Source organism: Ochotona curzoniae, unplaced genomic scaffold (genome assembly GCF_017591425.1).
Source record: "Ochotona curzoniae isolate NIBS_2020 unplaced genomic scaffold, NIBS_Ocur_1.0 scaffold_4701, whole genome shotgun sequence".
In the NCBI taxonomy this organism is placed as follows: Eukaryota; Metazoa; Chordata; class Mammalia; order Lagomorpha; family Ochotonidae; genus Ochotona; species Ochotona curzoniae.
In genome coordinates this window covers 54565286-54591870 of record NW_024467122.1, presented here as the reverse complement: position 1 = coordinate 54591870, position 26585 = coordinate 54565286, and the positions used below count along the sequence as shown (strand labels likewise).

The 26585-nt window shown below is 41.0% G+C and overlaps 1 protein-coding gene across 11 annotated transcripts in view; it reads right to left on the bottom strand.

Annotated features, from left to right (window-relative positions):
* Window positions 1-1281: 1281 nt before the first annotated feature.
* The window catches only part of SEMA6D (semaphorin 6D), a 51039-nt gene continuing 25735 nt past the window's right edge, over window positions 1282-26585 (bottom strand). The window contains exons 2-19 of one of the 11 annotated variants that reach the window (XM_040968609.1): window positions 14548-14709; window positions 14061-14172; window positions 13439-13499; window positions 13258-13320; window positions 13056-13157; window positions 12732-12822; window positions 12153-12272; window positions 11199-11287; window positions 10270-10487; window positions 10031-10162; window positions 9525-9680; window positions 9259-9432; window positions 8028-8168; window positions 7859-7936; window positions 7407-7468; window positions 6990-7046; window positions 5372-5539; window positions 1282-3670 (exon numbers count right to left, since the gene is read on the bottom strand). In XM_040968609.1, the coding sequence (XP_040824543.1) occupies window positions 2382-3670; window positions 5372-5539; window positions 6990-7046; window positions 7407-7468; window positions 7859-7936; window positions 8028-8168; window positions 9259-9432; window positions 9525-9680; window positions 10031-10162; window positions 10270-10487; window positions 11199-11287; window positions 12153-12272; window positions 12732-12822; window positions 13056-13157; window positions 13258-13320; window positions 13439-13499; window positions 14061-14172; window positions 14548-14656 (3222 nt within the window). In that variant the 5' untranslated portion in view covers window positions 14657-14709 and the 3' untranslated portion in view covers window positions 1282-2381. Of the gene's footprint in view, window positions 3671-5371; window positions 5540-6989; window positions 7047-7406; window positions 7508-7858; window positions 7937-8027; window positions 8169-9258; window positions 9433-9524; window positions 9681-10030; window positions 10163-10269; window positions 10488-11198; window positions 11288-12152; window positions 12273-12731; window positions 12823-13055; window positions 13158-13257; window positions 13321-13438; window positions 13500-14060; window positions 14173-14547; window positions 14712-26585 lie in introns of those variants that run through there. The other 10 variants (XM_040968607.1, XM_040968608.1, XM_040968610.1 and 7 more) reach the window with 10 other exon arrangements.

Here is a 26585-nt window from a genome sequence, read left to right as displayed (position 1 = left end):
ATTATTTACACATCCACAATACAAGTTTACAAGATATCTATACATGTTAAAGTACTCTATAAAACAGTATAGAGTCACTTCACTTTAGGGTTACTTTTTATGCCGTACCATTAAAAAAGATACAATCTGTGTTTTACCTTTGCACAAATGGATAAAGCATTTAAAATTAAATTAACAGGATAGAGACTAGATTTAATGTTAGAAAATTCAACATAAATACTGATAGAACTCACATTACAAACTACAAGGCAGCACAATGTTACAAAATGTTATTGGGGTCACACAGAGTTACTGTTCTGTTTTACACACGCTGGGATTAATATTGGTAAGATAAATTCAAACACGTTTGTTGTTGGTGGACTGAGAAGTGTTTACCATTTGTTGGTTTAATTTATTATTAATCTGTAATATTTTAGTTGCAAAGCTGAAATGTTTCAAGAATGAAAGTTTTAGCTTTTGAGCTTCCAGAGATTTCAGAGGAAATCGTGTTCTTTATAAAACAACGCTCTCAAAGGAAAAGAGTAACTGCTTCAGTATTCTACAATCTGTATAAAAATGATCTGGTCTTCGGCCACCCGTCCTCCCCCAAGTAATATATACCATCAGCGTTAGCACAAGACATCAGCTGAACGTATCATCTAAGGAGCATTCGTCTGCCTTGGTGCTTTGTAGATGAGGTTCAATCAACAATTGTGTGTGGTATGCAGCATATTAATTGGAATGGCGGGGATGCACATCATCAAATATGAGTGGTTTCTGCCAAGCTATCTATGACTGCCTCTCTGTGGCTTCCGCTGCTGTCATATTCCCTTGGAAACCCCATTTGACTTCACATTATCCCAGCGTCAACTTCAGGACAGCGGGAATGGAATGTTGATCATGACAAAAAATGTAACGCTGCTCTTCGGGTGGACTGTTTAACATGGAATTGTTCTAGGTTGTTTTTAGGTTTTTTTTTTTTTTTTGTAAGTCTTTTCAGGTGCTGGTTGAAAAACATTTACCGCTGGCACTCTGTAAATGATGTGCTCTATTGAAAACACGTGACATATTTTAGTACTTCTATCATTCTCATGAATAAGGCACAAAATGCACAGATTCAGGTAAACTCACATGTGGTATTTACAGTATATTTGTCATTACCTGCATGACTCAGGGCAGAATTCTCATGAAACACAACATAGACAATATGATTGCACCATTGTTGGGTTTTCACAGACTATTTCTGTTAGGCCAATTACAATTCCCTTAATACGCCTTTCTTTTGTTTTCTGTTTCATTTGTTTACCTTGGGAGGGTAGAAGGAGTTAAAGGAGGAGCAAATTTCCTACATGAGGGAAAAAATGAACACAGTCAAAATAAAATCTTACTGGTGTCCAAGGTTATATAATGTGACTCAGGCTTTGATTCACAGTGGACAGGTAAATTTCACTACTGAATACTTGTGGATATTCAAGGATAGCTCTTAATAGCTCTATCTCCTTAAGCTGGCAAAACTGGAATAGACATTTTCACGAATAGCAGCACAAAATTACTTGGAACTCTTACATTCTGGCATTGGGTACCATATAGGTCAAGCTGATCATTCTGACGGTCAGGCGAGCCTTGATTTTACTCTTTTTCTCAAAGCTGAACCCAACGGACTGCTGAGGGAAAAGTTATTGTCTCTTGTTCAGTCGTGCTCAATGTAAACAACGCCATAGCACAAAAGGATGCAATGGGCATCTACACAAATTCTAGTGCACCCAGAACACACACACACACACACACACACACACACACACACACACACACACTCACATGCAGACACACAACACTATTGGCGGCATGAAAAAAAAAGCCACCCATGGGAAAAAAAATGCTACAGTTTGGGTCAAAGACTGAAGTTTTAGCAATCTGTATGGAAATCTACAAGTTCATTTCTTTCAGACATAACCATCTTTTTTTGTTTGTTTGTTTCGACATTTGTGCAAGAGGCAAGGTGAATGCATACATATTAAAATGTTCACATTTAATGGGAAGACCACACAGAATGGCAGTCTCAATTGAACCCATTTTCAAGTATTTGTTCACAGATTCTTCTGAGTAGTGAATCAGCTCTTTATACCGCGAAGGCAGTTCCTGGGAACTACACATCTCTTTAGCTTCAAACAAAAGAAATGGAATGACCAGCACCTTCCTTTGTTTTCAGGCAAGGACACAGAAGCCTTGCTGCAGTAGCTACATGTGGCGAGTTCTGATGCTGCCAAAGCGAGGAGGAGTCTCTTTGGCCACTTGGTTCTCTTAAAATACAAGCGAGTCTCTTGTCTTAAGGTACCCTTACAACATCATGCTCTCAACAACATGGACAGGATAAAGCCACACAGGAAGAGCACACTTGAGGCTTAGTATGTGTATTTGTTCAGTGGTCTGACAGATGTGGTTTGAGGAACAAAGGAAGGCTTTGGTGGCACATCAGGTTTTAAGGACGGTGTCCTCTTTAGTCCCGTCCTGGGAAGAGTGCCAGTACTGGTGTAGCTGCTCTGTCTGGAGAGAGAAGGCTGCAGGTGCACACTCACTGGTGTCCCCTGAATATAGTCCACCTTTGCTCCCGTGGGGGTGGGCATGTAGCCTCCACGGTTCATACTAGGCTGTCTCGATAACAAAACACCATTTGGTGAGTTTAAGTTTTTAGGCATAGCAGATATAGAGTGCCTCTGGGAGGAGTTTTTGTGATAACCTCTTTGTCTTTCCAGAGAAGTCATTGGGACACCAGGAGTGGTGGGGACATCCACTCTCTTGGTGGGGCTATTTCTGGGGAGAGTGGAAGGAGGGGAATACAGGGATGCCTCCCGGTTAGGGACCTTCGGAGGAAGCTCTGTCATAGGTCCCACAGGATCCAGCATGAGGGTCTGGTGGGCCATTTGGATGTCTCCCATGATGGCTTTGGGGTTGCTGTTTGGATCACTAAGATGCTTGAGGAGATCGTTGAGTGTATTCCTGGAATCCACTGAGCGTCGGTGATCTCGTTTGCTGGAGGACTTGCTGAGTGGGTGATCCACGTGCTGGAGCTTCTTTTCAGCTTTGTGAGCATTGGAGTTTGAGAACGATGTGTTGTAGTCATGGGTTGCATTCGGGAGAACAATGGCACTGGGGATATGCCCATGACTTAATGGGGAATGGGGAGGAGGACTAGACGGGAAAAACTGGGGTGCTTCTTTCCTTGACACTCCATGGCCATGGGCCTTTTCGGAGTGGCTCTTTATGGCCTGCAAGGTCTTCTGGTGAAGCACAGGTGTGGACTCTGGCGTAGGCAAAGCGGCCAGCTCAGGAGGTTGGCCACGATGGTCCATCACCATGGATTTAGTATCTCCGTTGGGTGGCAGCTCTTTCCGGCTGGTCAGCAGGTTACTGTAAAGTTTAGGAGAATCAATATTCTGCTGATATTCCTTGACCGGGCTGTCAAAGAGGCCATTCAGCTTGGCAAAACTTCCACTGGAGTCTGTGCATGACTGGGCAGATTCTGCGTCTTTATGGATCTTCCTGTTTTTCCGAACAAACATGTCACGGTAGCAGTAGACTGCCACACCTGCAATAAATGCACCCAAAACAAAAGCGGCAAAGACACAGGTGATGAGGACGTTCATGTGGACCATCTGGTTTGACTCTCCAGATTGTACTTCCCAGCGAACACCTGCAACACACATACAGGCAAGGTCTGAGTGAGGTACTTCTGAAAACCAGAACTTCACAGCCAGTGACCTCCATTGAGCCACCACTGCCTTCCTGGACGTTCCATCTACTTAGCATTCAGGGTCAAGTATACCACATATTTCATACACACACATCTTTTTTCTCTCATCACAATAGAATCCCCAGAGATAGAGGTGATTGCCGCAATTCTATTTTTTCCGTCCTTATCCTTCCAATCCCCCATAAATAGTTGTTAAACAATGTTAGAGATTTTAAGAGTTTCTAGCTAAAATACAATTAGAGAGTGTGAGTCTTCTACACAGCCAATTTTAAGTTCATGAAGTGCTCTATTTCTCTTCTAATTCGTAAATCAGGTTAAAAGGGCAACTACAGACTAGGGAAATAGATGTTAATGCAAATACATACATTAAAATAATGATGCTAATATAGTTTAACTAATTAGAATAAAAACAGAAATCATCTGCCTAATAACTAGGTTACAAATACAGACATTAATGTTTCCTTTGATTCACTTTTACATTCCATCTTTGGGTGAACTACCCTTGAGTGCCATGTTAGGTAAGAAGACCAAACATTGTGAGTAAATACATACTATGGATTAGTTACATAACATCTCTAAAATTATCTGTAGATACTTGAGAAATGTCTACGTGAGACCTAAAAGAAGAGTTAATACACTTGTAATTATTGGAACTTTGAATGCAATCACAGACATCTAACAGTCAAAGAAATGTTAGTTTGAGGTATCCAAGTCTGTTACATTCTACAAATAGAGCTATCCCAGTGTAAGGTTAAGCACAAGCGATTTGGAAGATTTGGTAGCTTTAAGTTAGTGCTAGGGCTTTGAAATTAGTTGTTTTAATTCCATGTTCTGGGTTCTGGAATTCAGTGGCATTGACAAAGGTCAAGAAAGAAAGGGTAAGTTTGGTGAAACAGAAAGAAATGGAATTACTCAAGAAAACATAGTAAAAAGAATGATTATAAAATTGCTTACAAGGAAAATATATAAAACCCAAATCAACAGAAGTAAATCATAAATGACAAGGCACTGCCATAAAAACTGATTGGAAACCTGATACCCTATTTTAGTAAGCACAAAATAATAGATTTTTTTTTCCACAGAGTAATAGATCTAATAAGTTAACTCAACAGGCAGCTATTTGATAACTGCTTCTATTACGGGCTGAGCATGATAGTTATGGACAAGCACTCAGTTCGGTTTTATTGCTTGTGGCATTTAAGCAACTTGCCACATATCCTTTTCATGCCGTATTTTGAACTGAAGCTAAACAAGAAGCTGGCAAAAGTTCCCAGACGAAACATCTGATATCAGAGTGCGTTCAGTTAATGAATTCTTCTTTAATCTCGCGAGGGTGACCCTGGAAATTCTCTGATCTTCAGAAAGCATTTAGCTTCTTCAGACAGAAGTCAACACAGATTAGATTGTCTGAGTGGCTGTTTCACCAATCCTGCCTGTAACAGCTTTCCACTTCTTTCATCTCTGAAAGAATGTACTCAGACACAACTGCAAGAAAACCCAAGTGGCTGTAACGGATGGAGGTGGAAGCCCAAGGGGAGGATGTCCGGGCAGGTTCACCTCTGAAGAACTACGCACTGCTCAGCGATGGAGGGAATCAGGTTTCCACGCAGTTAAGAGATGAGTTCCCTGGGGAGGCCTTACCCTTTGGGATACCTGATAAAGGATCAGTAAAATCAGAAGTGTTTGGGTCATCTTGGACTACAAATTTCCGGGAGCTCGTCAGTTTAGGTCTCCAGGTATCACTCACTTTAGGTGTAATCTCTGGGATATTTGCCATTGCGGTAACAGAAGATGAAAATACCTCCATGTCTGTGATGCAAACAGATTTTTATTAACGTGGGTAGGTTCAGAAGGTTTTTCTGATGGGTTTGTGGCAGTTTTTTTTTTTTTAAGGAAAGCCAAGGTGAATTTTATGAGAAAACTTTGTTCTAGGATTTCATACAAACAACCCTGAGGAGTCTACACCAGTCCCTTTCTTGCAAGGGAAGAATAAAAGATAAAAACTAACCAGAAAGTCATATTTAGCAGACTTCAGCATTACTCAAAACACTCCTACGGAGGTCTCTGTGGTTATTATGATACATGGGAAAGGTAACCTAAATGCAATGCAGATTAGTTACTCTTTTCTCATCCTCCGGTGAGACAGTAGCTTTTGTGTTGACTGTTTGCAAAAGTACTTTCATACATGCTTTCGAGAAGGAGCACTGTAAACACTTGATTTTGGAAGCTACAAGCCAACCCTGCTTAGCACGCTTCAACATAGGCCTCCTATCCCTTTGTAGCTTTTTCAGTGCACTGAGGGCCTACTGCCTGCACTGAAGCACTGCAGCATGAATAAACCTTCTCTATGACCTCTAAAACGCCCTGGGAGTGACTCCCAAAGGCTTAGCAGCAACTCACGGAAAATCAATGGCATTCACATCCTGCATTAGGATGTCTGGATACATTAGCTATGTCATTCTTTTCTCCCTGCTGAGGGATGAAACTGCTGGTGAATTTCGGAAGTAGCAACAGGACAGGAAGTTCAGTTTGCTTTTTAGTGTGCCTGTTACTGATTTCCAAGAAGCAGATTTCCCTCAAAATGTAAGCATTTGCTTTTAAGCTAAAACCGTTGAGACCCTGATCCAGTCCGGGTTAACAGTTGACGGATGAGGGCTCCAAGAGAGATACAGACAGAGAAGCATGGAGAGTCCAAGGAACATCAACACATCAAAACTCGGCTTCATCTGACCGAAGCTTTTTGCACATGAAGACCAGTTCCACACTGAGATTATGGCATTCAAAGATTCCAAGATTACTGCAAACCATTCAAAAATAGACCTCTGAAAGTTATAAATACACATTTTTGGAAAATGCGTATTTGTTGGTTAGGTTTAAGGAAAGGTGAGGAGAGAAGGGCAACATAATGAAATTCTGCCATCCATTAAACATAGATGGTCAGAGGGAACATTCACAATGCAAACAGGTGAGAAAGAGGAAAGCTTGGGGCAGGGTGGCGTGCGTGCAGCTGGAATGCAGCCTATGTGACCCATTTGATTTTTCTTAGAGGATGTGCCTTGGTCAATGATGAACTGTTAACATGCTACACAGGGGAGAAGTACTGAGTAAGAAAAAGTCGTTTGGTACCACCAGTGCGATTATGAGTCAAAGCAGAAAAATGAAGGGCTGCCAAACTGCGCAAAAGGAGGGGAGAAGGGGCTGAAAATGCTGACTGAAGGAAAGAAAAGGTTGTTAATTCAAAAAAATTAAAAAAACTAACCAGATGTTGGACCGCCAAATATTTTGTAATCTGGTGTAGTTGAAGTAGGCAAAATTTCTAAAAGAATTAAAGGAACAAGTAATCAGTGAAAAGTAACCAAAAGAAAGTAAAAATTTATGAATTCCAATTAACTAAAAAAGTTTAAAGAAAAGACCATAAATGAAAAGACTAACCTACTGGTTAGGCTACCTCTCTCTAGGTTTCCTATAAAATTGTAATTGGTGAAGGAAAAGAAAAATTAAGATTTTTTTTGCTAATGTATCCCCATGACCAAACAGCTCAGCTTTTGCGAAGTTTAAGTTAAATGCTAGGTGGTATGTGCCCCAAGTCATTACAAAAAGGCTGATTGTAAAATCATGTTCACGTGCAAATGTAGTCCAAAGGAAGTGGCAGGAAGGAGGGAAGGCGCTGTCTCACCGTGGCAGTCCCCTAGATGGGCTGTGTTGCCGTATTCTGCATCTTGTTCATATCCTCCAGTGCTGTGGTTATGGAAAGCAAAGAAGTCTTCTGTTAAGAGCCTTTATAGGAAAAACAAGTGACAACCAAAGCAGAACCAAGAACACAAGACTGGTTAGTAAAAACAGGTGAGAAAAACATCCATAGTTCAAACTAACTCGCTAAAACAACCAATTCTGCAAAAGGTGTCTTAGAATATGTAAGAGAATAAAAAAGAATTGGTTTTCTTCCATCCCTTCCCCTTAAGCATTATTGTTTATCATCTCCCTTCCTTTGCACATCTTCAGGTTTGCATTTTTCTTCTTTTACCCACATCAAAAAAATATATATAAAAGTAATGTCATCAAAAACATCTGGCTTTAGAGACTCTGGAAATATAAGAAGTTGAGGCTAAAGTGACAAAGTATACTCACAGCATTCCAGGGGTCACCCTCCCACAGGTTCCCTGGCTTAACCAGCCACAGTAGGGGTCACGAGATGCGATGCAAGACCTGCAGGTAACCAAAGTGTGACTTGCATTGTTTCCTCATCAGGAATGTCCATGCTACAAGGCCCAGGGTAAGGGAAGAAACACAAGCTTACTTTTTGCATGATCCGTAACGCTCACAGCGGCTGAGGGGGATGCGGATCACACAGCTGGAGAATGCCACGTACAAAGCGTGGTGATCTTTGTCCAACTGTAATGAGATGACCTTTTTGTCTTCCTCATTCTCAGCATTACACCTAGGATGTGGGATATATTTTGAATCACACATTGAGGCAATCACACGGCACATGAACTAGCCAAGTATGATTTGCTTTTGCAATTACAGACAGCCTGGGAATTCTGAAGGGATATTCTTAGTAGCAAACCAGATTAGTAGTTAGAGAGCAATTGCAAAATGCATCACCTACTTCACTGCATGGTTTATTAAATCTGAAGCTCGTGGGCAGGTAGTATGGCACAGTGGGTTAAACCATGGCTTGGAACACCCATATTAGATGGAGTATCTTTTGAGACCAAGCTCCTCCACTTACGGCACAGCTTCCTGCTAAAGCATCCTGGGGAGCATCAGATGATGCCCCAAGCACAAAAGCTTCTCCCAGCCAGATGGACACCCAGATGGAGTTCTTGGTTCTAAGGCTTCCACCTGGTTAAGCTCCAGATGTTGTTGGGCTTTGGGGAAGTAGATGGAAACTTCCCATCTCATCCTCTCTCCCTGCCACTCTGCTTTTAAAATAAGTAAACAAATCCTTTTTTTTTTTAATTTAGCATGGACAAAAGTTGTCATTTTAGGATTGCTTTCCTGTTATAAGGATTAAATTTATAGGGAATTAAAAAGGATGCTTTAACTGTATTTAAGCTTTCCTTGGCTAGATGCTTCTGGATTTCCTTCTAGTTTCCTTTACTCCATTTCCCTCATATATTTTGTATTAGCGCTAATGCCTCCAAATAATCTCTTACTTATCAATGATTGGAAGAAAATGCTTAATGAGAATTTTATTTCCCGTGTCTATGTGTGCTTACAACCTCTGTCTGCCACATGTAGCATCCTGAACTGTATCTGTGAGATAAGAGGGGTGGTGTTACAATATTCTCATTTTCCACAGGTGAAAAACAAGGGCAAAATCATTTTTTAAATTCACCAGGGGTCTACTCTCTTTGCTGTAGAGGACTCTGGGAGAAAAAAGTTCAGGATTTTTATCCATGAGAAAATAAAACTCAAATGTGCCAACCAAACCAATTCAGAGAGCTGAAGAGCAGTGACTGATAAGCTTGACACAAGGCAATGTCTGAGCAGTGCTGAGAAGTATTCTTGTTAAATACACCTACTTTGCATGGTTGTAAGCTTCAATCTCCTCTAGTAATACGCTGTCATTCAAAGAGGAGGGGCTGGTTTTTGCCAGAACTTTAAGCACAATGCCAGCTTCAGAGCCAACGAAGATGACTGTGTAGTTTTGGTAGGGCCCAGCGGAGTGGTCAATGGCGATGGCTGTCAATCTGTACCTATCAGAGGAGGTGGGGTGAGTCAGACTGGACAGCCAACAGGACAAGAATACTTTGGGTGGGAGTGCGCCAGCATCCCTCAAACCTCTCACCTGACCCGCGTCTTTGTGAACCAAGGCTCATCAGCAATGGGTGGGACAGCTGAGTCCATCAGGGGGTGGGATTTGATGAAGGCCAGTGTCTCATCCGGGAAGTCGATGGAGGTTTTGTATTCTTCAGCAAGGCCATGTTTTGCACAACAGCCAGGCCTGCAAGGAAAACAGTGTTCTTTCATCCATCCACTTCCTTGAAACTATCTGAGGAGTAAGTGCATATTTTGAAAGAAGTCAAGAGAGGAAGGAGAGTGAGCAAAACCAGAGGAGTGATGCTGCTTGGCTGCACCTGGTAGGGCTGCCACATTCAAGCGCACAGGGTGGCAGGTCATGGGTTAGGTTTGCAGACTGTGTCTGAGATGCTTCGGCAGGAGCCCTTTCTGGCCTTACAGGGTGGTCCAGCAGCTCTCGAGAATGGACAGCTTTCAGGAACTAGACAGCATTGTTCAAAACAAAATCCTTTTCAACTTCCTTTTTTGTTTTTGTTTTTGTTTTTTTTTTTTTACCTGGGCTTTGGTACTTTGTCTTCAGGGACTGCGGTCCAAACAGAATCTGGAGTCTTCTGTTCTTTGAATCGTCCTTTGAATACTTTTTCTATGTCATCCATGCTAAACGCACAGACTGCTGACCCAGGAATGCTGAAACAAAAGGGCAGAGCCATTGGGAAGAGGTTGCTGACAATGGGCCCGTGTCCGGCTTCAACAGGCAAGCCCAGAACACTGATGTGCCAGGGATCCGTCCTCACCTGTTGAGCTGGGTAGTGAAAACACCAACCACAGTGGGAATGCCGTTGATCTGAATTATGTCTGTAATGGACTGCAGAACGTCAAAGTAGAAGAATGAATCCCCAGGGACGGAACAGTTAAGCCGAGCCTTCAGAAACGAGGTCCAGTGTTTCTCTAGGACCCGCTGCGAGCCACCCATGTCATTTTTACATATGCGGGCTACACGGGAATACACAGCCTGCCCAGGGACAAAAGCAAAGCAATGGCGTTATGAACCCAGAAAAGGGACAGCAACAAAATGCTGCCCTTTCATGGAAGGCCAAACATGAGAGATACTTAGACCCAAAATAATCTTGTAGCCTTCTCTTTGGGGATTGGGATGGTGGAAATGTAAGCTAGATAGAACCCTGTGGAAATGTGGCTCTCTTTCTGTTCTACCAGCATGCTTCCCCAGATACAGGCTACCTTGCTGCCCTACTGAACAAAAGTCATCCCTGTACTCAGTCTCCAACTTGGCTTTTCATATTGTTAATGAAATGTGCTGCTTTAAACTCGGCATGGAACGGCTGCAGTCCATGGGTTTTTACTGAAGCTTTCCACATTGAACAGGAGTCGCTTTTTTCCAACCTGTTTTTAGGCACTGGGAAACATAGAGTACCCTTGGATTTCTAAGAAATACAATCAGTTTCCATAGCTCAAGGGGACCTGTAGAACATTCTCTATGGTGACAGAGAACAAAAAGAAAGCTTCTCAAAGCCTGAGGCTACTTTTCCCACTCTGACCACAGTGCAGGTGTTTTTCAGCCAGTATTCTTGTGATCAGCAATCCACTTCGCTGCACTTGAACTGCATGCTAAGGAACAAGCCAAGGAGGTATCCACAACTCTGCCAAAGTGGTCTCCATCCCATGAGGTGAAAGTCCACAATACAAATCAGACGCATGTCCTCACCTTGCCTAAGTTATTATGTTCCACAGCAATTTCTCGAAAGAAAAAATAGACATAGTTTCCATATTCGATAGCATGAAGAAAGTGTGGTTCTGAAAGAAAATGGAAAATACACAGGCACCTAAGCGATAATCCAATCCACGTGAAATGCTATTCTCCCACCCCCCACATTGAGCTAGTGTGCATGATTGACAGGTGTCACAGTTACTTCCAAGCTAACGAGAATTCTGATATTCCAGTGCTTTTGAGCAGTCTCAACATGGGTGTGCTCAAGCTCTGGGGAACCGTCGTCTTTAAAGTCAGCTAATGGACTGTAAAGGAGTCTGCAGGGAATTGAACTACAGCGAAGGTCCTTGTTTCAACAGATTTATTCATTAACCTATTTAACTTGCAAAGAAAACTTCTTATACTGAAATTAGAAAATCTCAGCTTCCTAGACACTATAGAACAAAATGTCTACGGATACAGATATGGATTAATTGATTCTTTCTGTTAACTTTCCAACCTAGGCAGATGGGAACAGCAAAGCAGTACTGGACTTGTGCCCTCGGAGCCGAGCTCTTTCTGTTTCTGAGGTCGCCTAGGATAAACACCTGACTACTGCTCTCGGCATTGCCATCAATGATCATATTCACAATCAGATAGAGTGTGTCTGTTCAAAAACACCTCGAAAGTTCCCATAAAATTTAATTAAAAGTTTAGTTTGGTGCAAAAATTTGAAATCTATTCCAATGAGGTATTTTTCAAAAAGGAAAATATGTGTTGTGAAAACATATTATGCATTTCAACTTTTCTTTGCACCAAGATAATCTTCCCGTCTGGCTTCACTGTCCCATGAACTTTCGGAAGCATCCTCATGTCAATCCAGGCACTGAACCTCTTGAAGTTTTTGATGGCCGTTCACACTCAGGCCATGCCACTATTGCTGGGACTCCACCCCAGCACCCGTGAAGGTACCTTTTATCCATTTGGAATCGTATTTTATTGTGCGAAGCGCAGATCCATCACCCATGCTTCGATAAATAACAGCATCACTGGCCAAGAAGTCAGCTACTGTGGCAGAATATAGCTTCCCATCTGAAACCAAAGTTATCATTTTGGTAAGATAACCGTAATTCTCCCGTGGTGTGTTAGACTAGGTAGTGGGCTATACTCTTCTAGCGCTTTCACCTGTGTTAACAACATTTGATTCAGTTAAATATATACTTGATGTTCATAATCGACTGGTGAACTGGTTGGCCCATGGTGTTACCCCATTTTTCAGATGGAAAGCGTAAGCATCAGAAAGTCAGGCATCTTATTCACGGTTACTGGCTAAGCCAGCAGGAGGGTCACGTGGCACAATACCTACAATGTACACTGGAATACCCTCCCTCCGTTTTCCCCTTTTAAAAATATTTGTTCATAGATTTCAGCCTTGGAAACACCTATATCAAGAAGCCGGTTGGAGTTATGAACTTTTTTCCTTTCCTTTAAAATCCTTTTTCACCTTCAGTGTCATCAATCATTTATACTCATTACAGCAAAGGTTCTTACCAGCAAAAAGGGCAACATTGGTTTGTTTGGCATCAAATGGGCATCTTGCCAGCCCACTGATTTCTTCCCCATCATACTCTAAGGTATTCAACTACAAAAGAAAAATAAATGACTGATGTCACATCTGTTCAAGGTACCTGTTTGAAGGCAGTACTGCTTTATTTGTATTTAAATTCTACTTGAAGGAATCTACCTTCATTCTTTTATATCATTACAGATAAAAAAAAAGTTACTGGTTTATAGCAGAAAGGATTCAACTCTTACAGCTACAGAGAAGAAGAGGAAGAGTATAAAAAAAAAGCCAATCGTATAAAACATACTTACCCTATAGTATCGACACATGGGATTGAATGCATTGGTACCACAAACAAAAACCATCTCATCATTTCTTGGAACAAATACTTTGATAAAGTTATGACATTCATCCTAGAAAAATGAGAATGACGTTGACATTACACATGCTGATATCATAGTATCAATTCCACAGAAATATGAAATCTGGCAGGCTCATGACTGTTTAACTCACTTTGTGTTTGCCTTTCATAGCACAGTTTTCTCGATCCTGTTGTCTTGACCGCCATGTCAGCTTCTGAATTAATCAAGTGAAACCAAAGTTTAGTTTTTAACTGGGAACATTTTTGGAGGGCAGATGATATTATTCAAGTTCTGAGTGAATGCAAATAAATTTGCCAACCATAGTTGCTCACCTTGCTTGGTATTACTTCCGTTTTGGGGATTTCATTTAAGTTTACTGTATAAACTTGATCCCTGTTGGAAACCAAGCAATAAGTCATGTCATGTGAATGCATAAAAATGTTAAGCTGCTTCTTATTTCATTTTTACAGATCTGCCTTTATTGTGTTTTGGAGATCATCTGGATTTTCTCCATCTCAAACAAAGTCAACAAAGAGTACTTTTTCATTAGTGAAATGCTTGTCTATATCACTGTCTTCGGGGAGCAAAGAAAACACTTCTCGGCAGGCATAGGTCAAACTGCTACTTGGTATTAGCATAGACATATTTCTAATGTTTGCTTGAACAATTCTAACTTGAAAAAGAATAAAGAAAGGGTTTTTCTCCCCTGCTGCTTTAGGGAAAAAGCATGGTGTATGATTTCTTGATGGCAGTAATAAAATAGCACTGCTGAAGACTTTAGCTTTGCATTTTGTTCCTGGTATGTAACACAGGCTCTTTTTTTGGTGAAAATTTTTGGCTACTTGCAATCCTTGATCACAATCACATATTAGTTTTTTATGAACTAGACACATTAATGCAAGCACCACAAGAGAAAAGAATTTTAATCTAATAAACCAACGAGAGGAAAATTACCTGCCAGCAATATAAAGTGTGTCTCGAATTTTCAACATCAGCTGAAAGTCCAGCCTGTGCTGCGATTCATTGCCTGAAGGGCGTCCTCTAAAAACCGGATATTGCCTTGAATCTGCAAGTGAAAATGGGCTAAACCATCAGTCAGGATTATGGAGCTGAAGAATCAATATACAGCATTGATTAGCTGTATATACTAGTTGTAGAAAGGTTTTAACTAAATTCCCTTCTTAAGGCCTTGAATGTAAATGAATAAAATATGGTGAATGTCAGCAAATGGTCTTTTTGTTTTAGCTCAAAATATATAATCTAAGCATGGGTAGCTGTCAAAAAATACCCAACATAGCTGTCCCCTGTTCTCCAAACACTAGGGTGATTATAGATACGTTTGTATGCAAAACAGTAGTCTTTTTGAAAGTATACATGCTAAGAAAATGAAAAACAAACAGCTTTCTTCTTAGAACAGGGAACAGTACTGTTGGCAACTTACAGTGATAGTCAACTGTGTTTAGTGGTTCATCGTCTTCAGGAAAGCTGACTGCCCTCAGTGGTGATACCATTAGGAGCAACATGTAAGCACAATGTAGGAAGAACCTCATGGTGGGCCAGGTGCAGGAAGAGCAGTCCCTTCTCAGAAATCCCACTTGGCTACCTGGAAAACAGAATCGGTTTGGAAAGATCTCAACACTGCAATGAAACTTTCCGCTTGCACCAGTCTAATTTTCTCTGTCCAACGCCTCCCTCCCACCAGGAACACTAGTGGTGGTGGATCAGGTATCTCCAAAAACACAGGCAAAAGATGGGCACCATGCCAGACCTGGTGAAAGCCTTTGGTGAGCATATTGATAGTTGAGGCAAATCTGCAAGAATTTTTGAGGGAACCTTGTATGTCATCACAGCAAAATCACCAGAACCACAAACAGAAAAGCTGGCTGCTGACTTGGCAAGAAGATGGGCAAAGTTGGGACTAGAATTTTAATTAAGCTCCAATCTGCTTCCCTTCCCCCAGTCCTGAAAAGCATCTGACACAGCCTGTCTGTGCCACCTACAAAATGCCCGAGCTGCCTCAAAAAAATCCAAATCACCGGAGGTCTCAGTGTCCCCTCATCAGCTCTTTGCCAGGCCCAGTGTTGCCCAAGGCTTCTTCACCCCGAGTTCTTGCTTCATTAAGAACAACATGGAAACAACGACACAAAGTGACCTTGAATGGAGGTGAAAGGGAATTAGGAGAAATGAAATGATTTCATGATAACCAATCAAGTTAAGCAGGGCAGAAGAGAAGCATCACAGCTGACACCCAGCCACTAGGGATGTCTACATTTTTACAAGAAACCATTTGGATGCAAATCTAATACCCCAAGTGTACTCATAGCTTTATTTAACTTTAGAATTGAAGAGGGCCTTAGGGACTATCTAGTCCAGGCCCCTCATTTTTCAGATAAGGAACTTAAGGATTGGAAAAATTAAGGAACTTGCTGGATTTCATGGCGCTAGTTACGGCAAAATTGGAATCCAGATTCCAGTTATCTGAGTCCCTGTCCAGCTTCCTTTCATTAAATTACATGCAGAAAATAAGCAACTCGTAGTTTTTTTTTTCCTTCAAAAATAAAGCATTGCAAAAACAAAACAAAACTTTTTCAGGAAAAGAATGTATCCATCTTTCTGAAAGTTACACAGATGTTAAATTGCACATCAAGTATGTATAGTTTAGACACATGTATATGTAGAGATACTTATCAATATCTAAATGAAGCTACAAAATGTAATGTGGGTTGCATAATAGCAGTAAGAACATTGAAAAGATCCTTAAATGTTCTTAAAACATTGAAAAGATTAATTTCCCAGTATTTTTTGCAAACCTGTACCAATTGTGCTTAACACTATCCTTTCTTCAATCAACATTGTCACCATCAGCTGCTGCACTGAAAAGTTCCACATTCAGCTTTATCCTCAAGGGACTTTATCCTCTATTCTTAAGGACTTTGGGGAAAATCATAAAAATTGCTTCAAATTTCATGGGAGTCTAAGTTTCCATTTAGTATTAGATACACAGATATGCACCTATTCAAGCTAGGCAATGTTTTAAATCCTCCTCTAATGTAAGTGGAAATCAAGTATATATGAACTTTAGAATCCTAGGTCTAAACAAAGAGAGAATAATAATATAATATATATATTATATGTATGCAATAGTAATGTAATTTTCTTAATGGATAATGAATCCAGCAGAGTTGACACATTTTAAATGTCTTACCAATAAGCATGGAGGAAGGAAACCTGTGAAGGCATCACTCCAAATTTCAGTGGGAAGAGTATCAAATTTTAGAGTCAACCTGATTTGGGCTTCCGTGGAATTCTACCACATAGTAGCTAATTGACCCCGGAAAGTTTCTTTAATCTCTCTGAGTGTTAGCTTCTTTATCTATAAATGTGGATGACAGCATTTCTCCTCTTGTGACTGGAACTAAACGCCGAGTACATAGTAGATTCTGAGTAAAATTAGTCTTCCCCACCCATTTCCTCCCGGACAATCTTGTACACGAGCAGAATGAATTTAAGAATCTGATTGAGCTCTGGGGAAAAGATGTGCTAAAATATTCAGACTACTCAGTCATTTTTATACTCAACTGGATAGTTTAAAAATACTAAATAACTACTTTCAGGATGAATTTTACAACTTGCACCTTTTCATCCAGTGTAGAAAACAAAGTAAGAAACAATCAGCTCTGTACCTCCTAACCCAACAGTGGAGGATTTGATCCTAGTCTCTGTGCCTCATGCCCATATTTTCAATTATTGTGACAAGATCGCTTTCCTTTTGTTGCTTATGAAGCAACATCTCCCTGTCTTGTTTTGTTGATGTTCTCCCCCAAACTTGACATAAGGCAGGATTTAAGGATGTTACCCTGATAACTAGAGCCCACTCTGGCAGCAATCCCAAACTTCGCTCTTCAAATGGAAAGCCATTGGGACTTTTCTGCCAGGTAAGAGGAAGAAGTGCTAGAGACACCTGAGAATTCTAAGGAAATACGGAAACGCCTGCATGAAAACAAGGAGTCAGTTCTGTGACTCCTTCCTCCTCCTCCCCTGCATCACTGGACCCCCATCTGGTGGGCAGAACCTCCACAGCCCAGAGGGCAGGGCAGGGAGAGGCCCTCTGGAGGAGAAGTGCTCTCAGCTGGGATCAGGGCATGAGATTCTACAAAAACGCTGCTGACTCACTGAGAAGCATCAAGCTGCTGGCAGAGCTATCATTCCCTATAACTCATTCATCTGACACTGCAGAAAGCAATTTCTCCCCACAACACCCCCAATCTAATTCTCCAAAAATAAAGCCCTTCCACTAACTGCTTCCTGTCCCAGCATAGCTTTATTAGAAAAAAAAAATCACCTATTTTCAGATTTGCAATAGAAGTTATAAATGGAAGTCTTTAATGTTACACATGTTTCAAAGGGAGGATGGGTAGGGGAGGCAAATGTACCAGGAAGGAAGGGGACAGATGTTTCTGTAATGCTTTTAGACTACTTAGCTCTCACTTTTTTGAGGGGTACTTCAATATTCCACAGTTCAGTGAAACACACACACACACACACACAAAACGGTTTTGTTGAATGAAGGCAAGCCAAGGGGCAGGGTTGTATGTGGGAAAAAACATGAACTTTGGGGTTAGAAAATCCAAGATCATTCTTGCTTGTTCCACATACTTCCTGGCTCGGGAAAGTTGTACCTGATTTATCCTCTTTGAACCTCAATTTGTTCAATACCAAAATGGGAAAAGTCATCTTTATTATAAATAATTATCATTAGCTTATTTTAGAATTATATGAGATGATCTATATAAAGCATTTAATACAGAATATGGTTATCAGTAAATCTTTAGCAAATATCATGCTGACTATTGTTGCTTAATCCTACTGGTAGGAAAGGCCAAACTATTTGCAAAAATGTCTCTGTATGAGGTCAGAGCGATGATGGTGGTAGTATCTTAGAGGATAAAGCACAACCTCCTAGATGCAGATGCCCCCAAGCAGGAATGGTGAGCCACTTTTGCTGTGCATAAGCTTGTTGTAAAGAACATAGCTAAAGGAGGTCAGCTCTTTTAGTCAGAGAGCAGGCGTATTACAATCTCCCATATACTACTGATGCTAAGACATAACTGTAAAAAGGAAAGCTTTTAAAGGGGGTCCAGAGCTTCCAAGAGGGCCAGGAGTTGAGCAGCAGCTTCCTTAAGAGAAGGGAGGTGCAAGGAGCTGAGCCTACACTCAACACTTGATTTTACATTGTGGGACTTGATAATTCTTAAGTGCTATAAAAAATGGAAGTGCAACTGTAAGGAAAAGTCAAGCTTTTGGCAGTATCAAATCTAGGACTCACCAAGGAGTACTTCTAGTAAAACATCCAAAGGCTCTTTATTTGAACCTTTGTAATGCTCCACCTTAGGAGAAAAAGAAAAACATGAAACAGACCAACCCTTACAAAAATTTCAACCTCTTTTCTAAGAAGGTAAGTCGCACATTAGATGGATACCTGCTTACCAGAAAAGGTATGGCGAAACCCCTTCAGGGGAAGATAATATCGTTGAGAAACTACATTTTTTACGTGCATTGCTCCACATTACTGGCCACTCTAAAACTTTGGAGAAAAACACACAGAACTTGGCCCATAAGCAACCAAATTACTGGTTTTTCGAAAAGCTCATGGATAAATGGAACTATGCTTATTTTGGTGCAAAAGAATTGTGAAATCCATGCATGAAATTTCATAACATGCATTTTCCATAAATGTTTTGAAAGGCCCCCTGTACGCAGGGATTTCAGAATTTTTGCACCAAGAAAAATTTATATTTGGATGACATGTCTCATGAACTTTCTGAAATATTCTCAAATGGCTTAAAAATAACTATGCTTATTTTATATACGGAAGAAGGATGACAAGATGAGGGTTTTACTAGAAAACTAGAATCTATAAAAACAGCTTAATGGAAATTATGCAACCAAAACACATAATAAGTAAAATTTTCTAATTGATGTGGTTGGTAACTTATTGGTCATAGCTGAAGAAATGATTACTGAACCGGAAAATTGGTTAATGGATATTATCAGAAAAAAAAAAAACCATGGGGATGAAAAAAAAGCTTAAAAATGAAAGAGTAAGACACATATATGACCTTGATAAAAGATGTGACATATTACAGCCCCTGAGAGTGAAGAGTCAAAACTGAGCAAAAGCAGTATTTGACAAGATAAAGACTACATTCTTTTGCAAAAGTGACAAAAGACCTTAGCCACACATCCAAGAAACTTTAAGAATTTCTAAACACAAAGAAAATCACATTTAGAAACATTATAATGGAGTGCTGAAAACAACGACAAGCTGAAACACTACATTCAAGGGAGCAGGAAAAGTCTTGACAGCTGACTTACCAGTAAAAACAATGGAAATTTGTTAATCATAGCATCAAACTTTCAGGTGCTCAAAGAAAATAAAAATTTCAGCCTAAAATTCTACAACCAATGAAATTGTTTTCCTTTTTTCCTTTTCAGTGAAGGTAAAATCGATGTTTTAGACAAACAAAAATTCAAAGATTTGCTGTCAGCCCACTCCAAACTGGAATATTTTTTGTCTCTGAAAGCTGTCTTAGTTCAAAGAATACAGATTTATCACATTGGTTTGAAGCTCCCCTTACCTCTTTCCTTTATCTTTCTTCTCAAGGATGAGCTGTTCAGATTCTCCTACTTGACTTCCCTCAGGATGTGATAGGGCGGTTCCGCATTAGGGTCCTTTTCAAGTTCCAGTGACTCCTCCCAACCGTGAGTCCATATGGTGTTAGATAACAAAGGGTTTTGCATACTGGAGATTCTGCCCTTGTTCTCTGATAACCTGATAACCTGCCATTCTTTCTAACACTGCAAAGGTTTTAGCAATGTTACTAAACCACGCTTACCTTACTGGAACTTAACCTCAAAATCCATAATGCCAAGCATTCTATGCTTGGATGCCAATCTCTGTTGGTCTCACTTGCATAGCTGATCACTCTCTCCTAAGCAGTTCTTCCTTCTCATCAGGGCCATCAACCTTTTCATCCAAACCTGAGCTTTTGAGATCTTGACATACCACTTAGAGATTACAGTCAGTGGTCAAGGATTTCCATAATACTTCTACACCTGCTTCGGTCTCCCTCATACTCTGCAGCCCTGGCAGACTCTCTTGCCAACTCCTCCTCACACTTTCTATACTTATTCAAGGGAAGCTGACTTCTGGGAAAATCAACTCCTTTCTGGGGGATCTAATAGCAACAAACAGAAATCTCCAACACCAGGTACAAGTAGCACTGTAAAAGCTCCATGAGATTCCATGTCTCTCTACCAAATCTGCCATTTTCCAAATCAGTAACTTTAAATTCTGAACTTTTCCTCATGGCCCAGATAGGCTGCCTCTCCACACTCTGTTTCTACCCTCAGCTGGTCACACAGGAACATCCCTGATCCTTTCTCCTTGCCACCATCAAGCACACCAGCTCCTCCCTTGTACCTTCAACACAACCCCTAGCTGCTTCCATGAATACAAAGACAATGATTATATTGCTCTCTTGCTCTGGTATATTCTGTTACTTTGACTTAATTAAATACTACCCACCAGCATTTTACTTAATTAAGCACTACCCATCAGCATTTAAATCTGCCCACGCCTGTCTCATCTTGGGTAGAAAAAAATCAACAAACTCCCATGTCCCCAAGACTCCTCCTGCCACCATCGCCTCTTTGCTTCTACTCACAGACACTGGAAAACATGTTCTGCTCTTGTTGTGGTCATCTCCTCATCTTCTACCCATTCTTTTTGTGTTTTAGCTCCTTTCTCAATAACCTCTTTGGAAAGACATGGATGACTGTGGAGTACCTAAATGCATTGGGCATTTTCTGAAACTGTTGTATATGTTTGTTCAGTAGTCTTAGACACAATTCCTTTACACACTTTAAAAATATGGTCCTTCCTTGTGTTTGGTTACAGCACACTCTTCTGACCTGTTACTTCCATTCACTTCATGACCATCTGTCATTCATGTTCTAGTCTGAACAAAATTACCTTTCTAGAATATAAACCTGGTCATATACGCGCTTACTCTCCCAGTAATATCCTGCTACCCTTAGCACAATGGCAGAACCTTCGGAGCATGCTCTTTAGCCCTTTCACATTCTGAGTCTTGTCTCCCTCTCCAGTCTTACCGTGGGCTTCTATCCCCCTTTCCTCTGCTTTCCCACCATGGCTCTGTTCATGATGTGTTCCATCCTGTAATGAGTCATGCCACCTCTGTCATCTAAGACCTCACTCCTACTTGCCCTCTGGTGGCCCCTCTAGCCTCCCATCCTTGGCCTAGTTATTCCTGTTAATTGTTTAGAGCCTAAGGATGTCTTCTAATCCCCGGGGACAGATATTTCTCATGTCATCAGTACCTGACACAAATGTGAATGAACTGTGAAGGAAGAAGCAAACAAAAGAACTAGCAACGTACACTGAATCACTACAGCCCAACTAAATCTCTCAGAATGAGATTAGCGTTTTGGATTCCTATTAAATTCAGATTTATACAATACTGTTAAATAAACAGTAATGAAGGGCAGCAGAATCCAGGGATTCTACTCTCAAACAGTCTGAACTCTTCTTGCTGAGAATAATGTGAATGAAAGGAAGTGGAGAGAATGGAACTAGAATTGCACCGTAAGAGATGCCATTCACTCTGTCATCTATGAAGTTACAGGGAGTAGTGTTCACAATGTAGGCAATGAGAATGATAACCCTGGCAGGGAGAGGAATTATAGATTTACCACTTGGCAACTCCGCATGACAAAAATGGAAAAGGAGCCATGGGTTTAGGTAGATTGCAGGGGAACAAAGAGAGGCAAGTTAGTTGTTATTTTTACTGAGAACCTACTGAGGCACAGAGGATTGTAACTGAAAGTTAACTGCAAAAGACACATTAGGTTTATGAAGTTTTCACTTGTCTAGATTCTAAGCAATGAGTTTGGGTTTTAATCAGTGATCAACATTAGGGTTTAATCAGAACAGTGGGGCAACTAGCCTGAGCACATAACCTTTGATGTGTAAGAAGATAAAGCACACCAAATGGTAGGGCTCTTTGCCTTCCACATGTGGTGAGAACATAGGACCTTATACCATCACTAAATATATGCAGACTCCAAGGGTTCCTAAGCAGAGCTTGGGTAGAGGTCTCTGGACTCTTCAAAACCGCATGGGTAAACCACTTGCCTGCAGGCTCACTGGAGACACTTGCTAACACAGCACCATGGAAGAACATCGACTTTCCAAACAACAAATCTCTATTGCTACCCACCCTGTCTCCACCCAAGTCTACATGGAGACTTGGGAGCAGGAGCCCATTTACAAACAGATAAATCCTTTTTTGCCCTGATACAGGAAGAGGGGCTGAGAGGTCTTTCCACTCTCTGAGGAGTTGACTGTCCAAGTTGGAGGAAGACATTCTCTTCTCTGGTGTGAAAATAACACTTTGTAATTAGCCACTAAAAACTCTGCTCAGCGGTGTGCCGAGGAAATGACAAAGCATCCCCGTGACTCACCTTCCACACAGCTGCAGCTCTGCTGACACATCAGAATTTGGCAGGATATGTGCTTTGAAGAACAGGGAGGATTGAGGCCTTGGTACCACAAGGGACAATCAGAGACTCTTCCTGCCCCAGTGATGCTGGCAGCAGGAGAGAAAAGGCCATGTACCAGATGGACACTCATTGCCAAGTGACCACGGACAAGTTACTCTGCCTCCTGTGATTGTTTCTCCAGGCAATAAAAGGGGAAAATGCATTAAATGCGCGGGATAGCTTTGTCCTTTAGGATTCTATGCTCTACTTACTTGGATAAACACCTTGGTATAAGCTCCCTGCTTCTGGGTCTCTTCTCCCGTATACCTGAACACCTTATGAGGGCTCCATCATAGCAGCAGCTCCTCCCCAGATACAGAGTCTGTCTCTGTTCGTTCCCTCTTTCCCACCTTTCCCAACCATATTTCTTTGAATAGACATCTAAGGCCACTGCTTCCACTTTCTCACTTTACGTTTTTCAACCCACCCTTGCCTAACTTTAACTTCCGCTCACCAACCCCCTCATGGTTCAAAGGGAAGACAATCCTTATTTTAAATTCCCCTTCGTGTCCTAGAGGCATTGAGTCATGCTGCCACTCCATCAGATCTGGAAACACCACAGTTGGCTCACCAGGTTCTACGCACTTTTCCAGTACTCCTTTCAGCCACCTTCCCAAGTGCATTCCAAAACGGTTCCCACTCGGGACTCCGGAGATAGTCTCCTATTTACACACACTTGCTTCCTTAGTACCATGAACTGATTCCCAAATCCACATGTCCAGCAAAAACCCCATCCTTTACCTCTAGATCCAGCTGTCTAACTCTATTTGTAATTTAAAGTACTGGGACTGAAATCGTATTTAAGATACCTTTGCTTTGACTTTTCATCCTGCTAAATGTCGCAGAGTGTACAGGTTGAGAGCTTAGAGTGCCTGGGATCAAGCCCATAAGCATCATTGCTAACCATTTGACTTTGGACCTGTGACTTAACCTCTCCAGATACAAAGTTCTGCTGTCTAAAATAATAAGAGCGTCTTTATTATGATGATTTAATGAAATAATTCATGTAAAACCTAGGGCCAAATCCTGAGGACCTTGGAAGCATCCAATAACTACTAATAACTATTAAAGTTACTATTGTTACTATGTTTTCCACATCCTACTCAGTCACATCTTTTTTTTTTAAAAAAGATTTATTATTTATTTTTATTAGAAAGGAAGATATGCAGAGAGGAAGATCTTCTGTCTGATGGTTCACTCCCCAAGTGGCCGCAACAGCTAGAGCTTTCCCAGGACACAAACAGGAAACTAATTGGGAAGCAGGGCCACCAAGATTAGAACCGGTGCCCATGTGGGAAATTGGCATGTTGAAGGCAAGGACTTCAGCTGCTATGCTATCACACTAGGCCCAGTCACTCAAAACTTAAACCCAGTAGTCAATCTGATTCTTGAACTGCCAGAAGAGTTGCATTTCTTCATTGTTTTAGAATTCATGCTTTATGGGTTTCTGCTCTCCCAGATTTCTAGTTTATCTTTCACTAAGCCAACACAATGATCTTTCTAGAACAACTAGGACCATGCTACCTTCTTATCTGAGAGCACAGTCATGGTCTTGATGGCTTACATGTAAAGTCCAAATTCATTTCCCAGATTTACTAGACCCTCTGCAATTTGAGTCTGGCCAACTTCTCTGCTGCAAGGGCTATAATTTTTCCATGATCCCAAAGTAGGGCCTTCTGCACACACTCCCTTTCCTGAAATTTATTCACCTACCCATGCCCGTTCTTCCTTTTGTCCCAAATCCCTCTTCTTCAGGCACTCTGCTCTGCTCAGGTTGGCTCATCCAACTAAACTAGTCTGTAGATGCTCCTACTCTCAACTCGCCCTTCACAACATGCTACTTCTTTTGTGGTGGAGAAGTTGAGGGTGCTGCAAAGCCAAGAGGTTTTACACAAAGGGCACCAGATGTCTCTTTTCACACCTGAACAGGAGTGCTCAACAAACCCCTTTGATTCAGGAGAAATGGGCAATACAACCAACAGAACTAAGTGATTTCTCTCACCAGCTGCTGAAATTCCATTTCCAGTGTTTTCCAGAACAAAGGGAAGGAAAGAAAAGCTGCACCTGAGATCTGAGAGCCCAGTATCAGGGATTGGCAAATGAGGGCAAGCCTACCTGGCTCACCACCGCCCAACAAACCAGGATAAAAACTTGCCTACTCACTCACCAGCAAATGCCTAAAAACTCCGCAGTGGGACATCTCTGTTCTTTGATTGACAGCCTGTTTTTCCAGTTATAAAAATAAGTGGTAGTAAAGCATAACATAAGCCGGAAATTGTTACAAATACATTTATAAGATGTTTTCTTATGGATAGATTATATAGACGAAAAAAGAAAGAAAGGTGGCAGTAAATACCATGGAAGGAACAACAGAGCCTGTTGCAGGCTACAAATGTTCCTTGTTCACGCCTTGCTTTTAAAACCAGTATTTTCCTAAAAAGGGAAATCTGTTTCCTCCATTTTCATTAGATCTTATGTGCAGGAGAAAGCTAATAAATTAAATGTGTTCTGAAAATTAAAGTTGGTTTAAAGCCAAGATTTTCACTTCAAATCTGAATTTTGTTAAAACAATGCACACTAATATTTGAACCAGTAATAGTTCCGATCACATACTAATAAATTAAAAAAAAAAAAAAAACATTTGAACTTAAAGAGAATTGGGCAGGAAGGGACAGAAAACAGGACCTAACCTGTTGTTGCTAAATTCAAAGCCTACTTGTCCAGGGCTCCATGAAACTGACCTCTCATCAGAACCCTTGCTCCAGGGAGAATAACTCCTGGGACTTGCCTTGCAAGTTTCTGCCTGCCTGTCCCAACTCAAATCAGGTAACATTTTAAGCGCTATATTTTTCTAGAAACAACCCTCATTTCAGTTGTAAACCACCCAAGACATTCATGAAATAGTGAGTTTCATATATAAGTACAGAGTTTGCTATTTAAGGAAGAGATAAAATACACTAACTTTCAGGGACACGCGTTGTGTAACATGTCAAGCCACCTAATGGCATGTCCACATCCGTCCCACAGCTTAGGACTGTGTTCCCAATCTGCCTCAGATTCAGTTTTGTGCTAACGTAGGAACAAGCACTTGTCTTCCTACATTCCCTGTAGGATTACCTGGATAGAGTTCCCAGGTTCCGGGATTGGGCCTGGTCTAGCCCCAGCTCTTGGGGGCATTTGGGGAGTAAACTAGCAGATGGAAAATCTGACTTTCAAATTAGTAAATACATTTTTTTAAAATGTAATAATATTCCTTTATTTTTAAAAAATGATTAATTATTAAGTTATTGATTTTGATTTAGTGATTAATAATTTCATAACTTTAATCATTTTAATAACTTATTTGAGAAGCAGAGACAGAAACACACACACACACACTCACACACAAATGTGCTCCCATCTCTGGTTCATTCTCCAAATGTGCTTAGTGGCTCAGGGACTGACGACTGGGCTGATTTGGGAGCAGGGAGGTCTAGCTGGGTATGGCAATCAGGCATTCCTATGAGTGATGCAGGCATCTTAATAACTAGGACACATGCCCACTTCTCCATTAACTTCTTAAGAGATCAAGATGAGGACTGGCTTTGTAAAATATAAAGCATAGGAACCTTGTATCATTGAAAAAAAAAAACAAAGAAACAAAGCAAGAGATTGTTGTGGCAGAAATGAACAATGCTGTCTTCTTTGCTGGGGAAGATGGAAGGGTTTTCAAGGTTAACTGTGACAAGAAGAATGAAAGGCCCTTCCTTTGTTATCTTCCCCATGCACGTAGTCACAGCCAGCCCAGGCTGCTCCCCTTCTGCCTCCTGGAAGAGGAGCCATCCTAACAAAGGCAGGACTCAAGGCTCTGAGAGA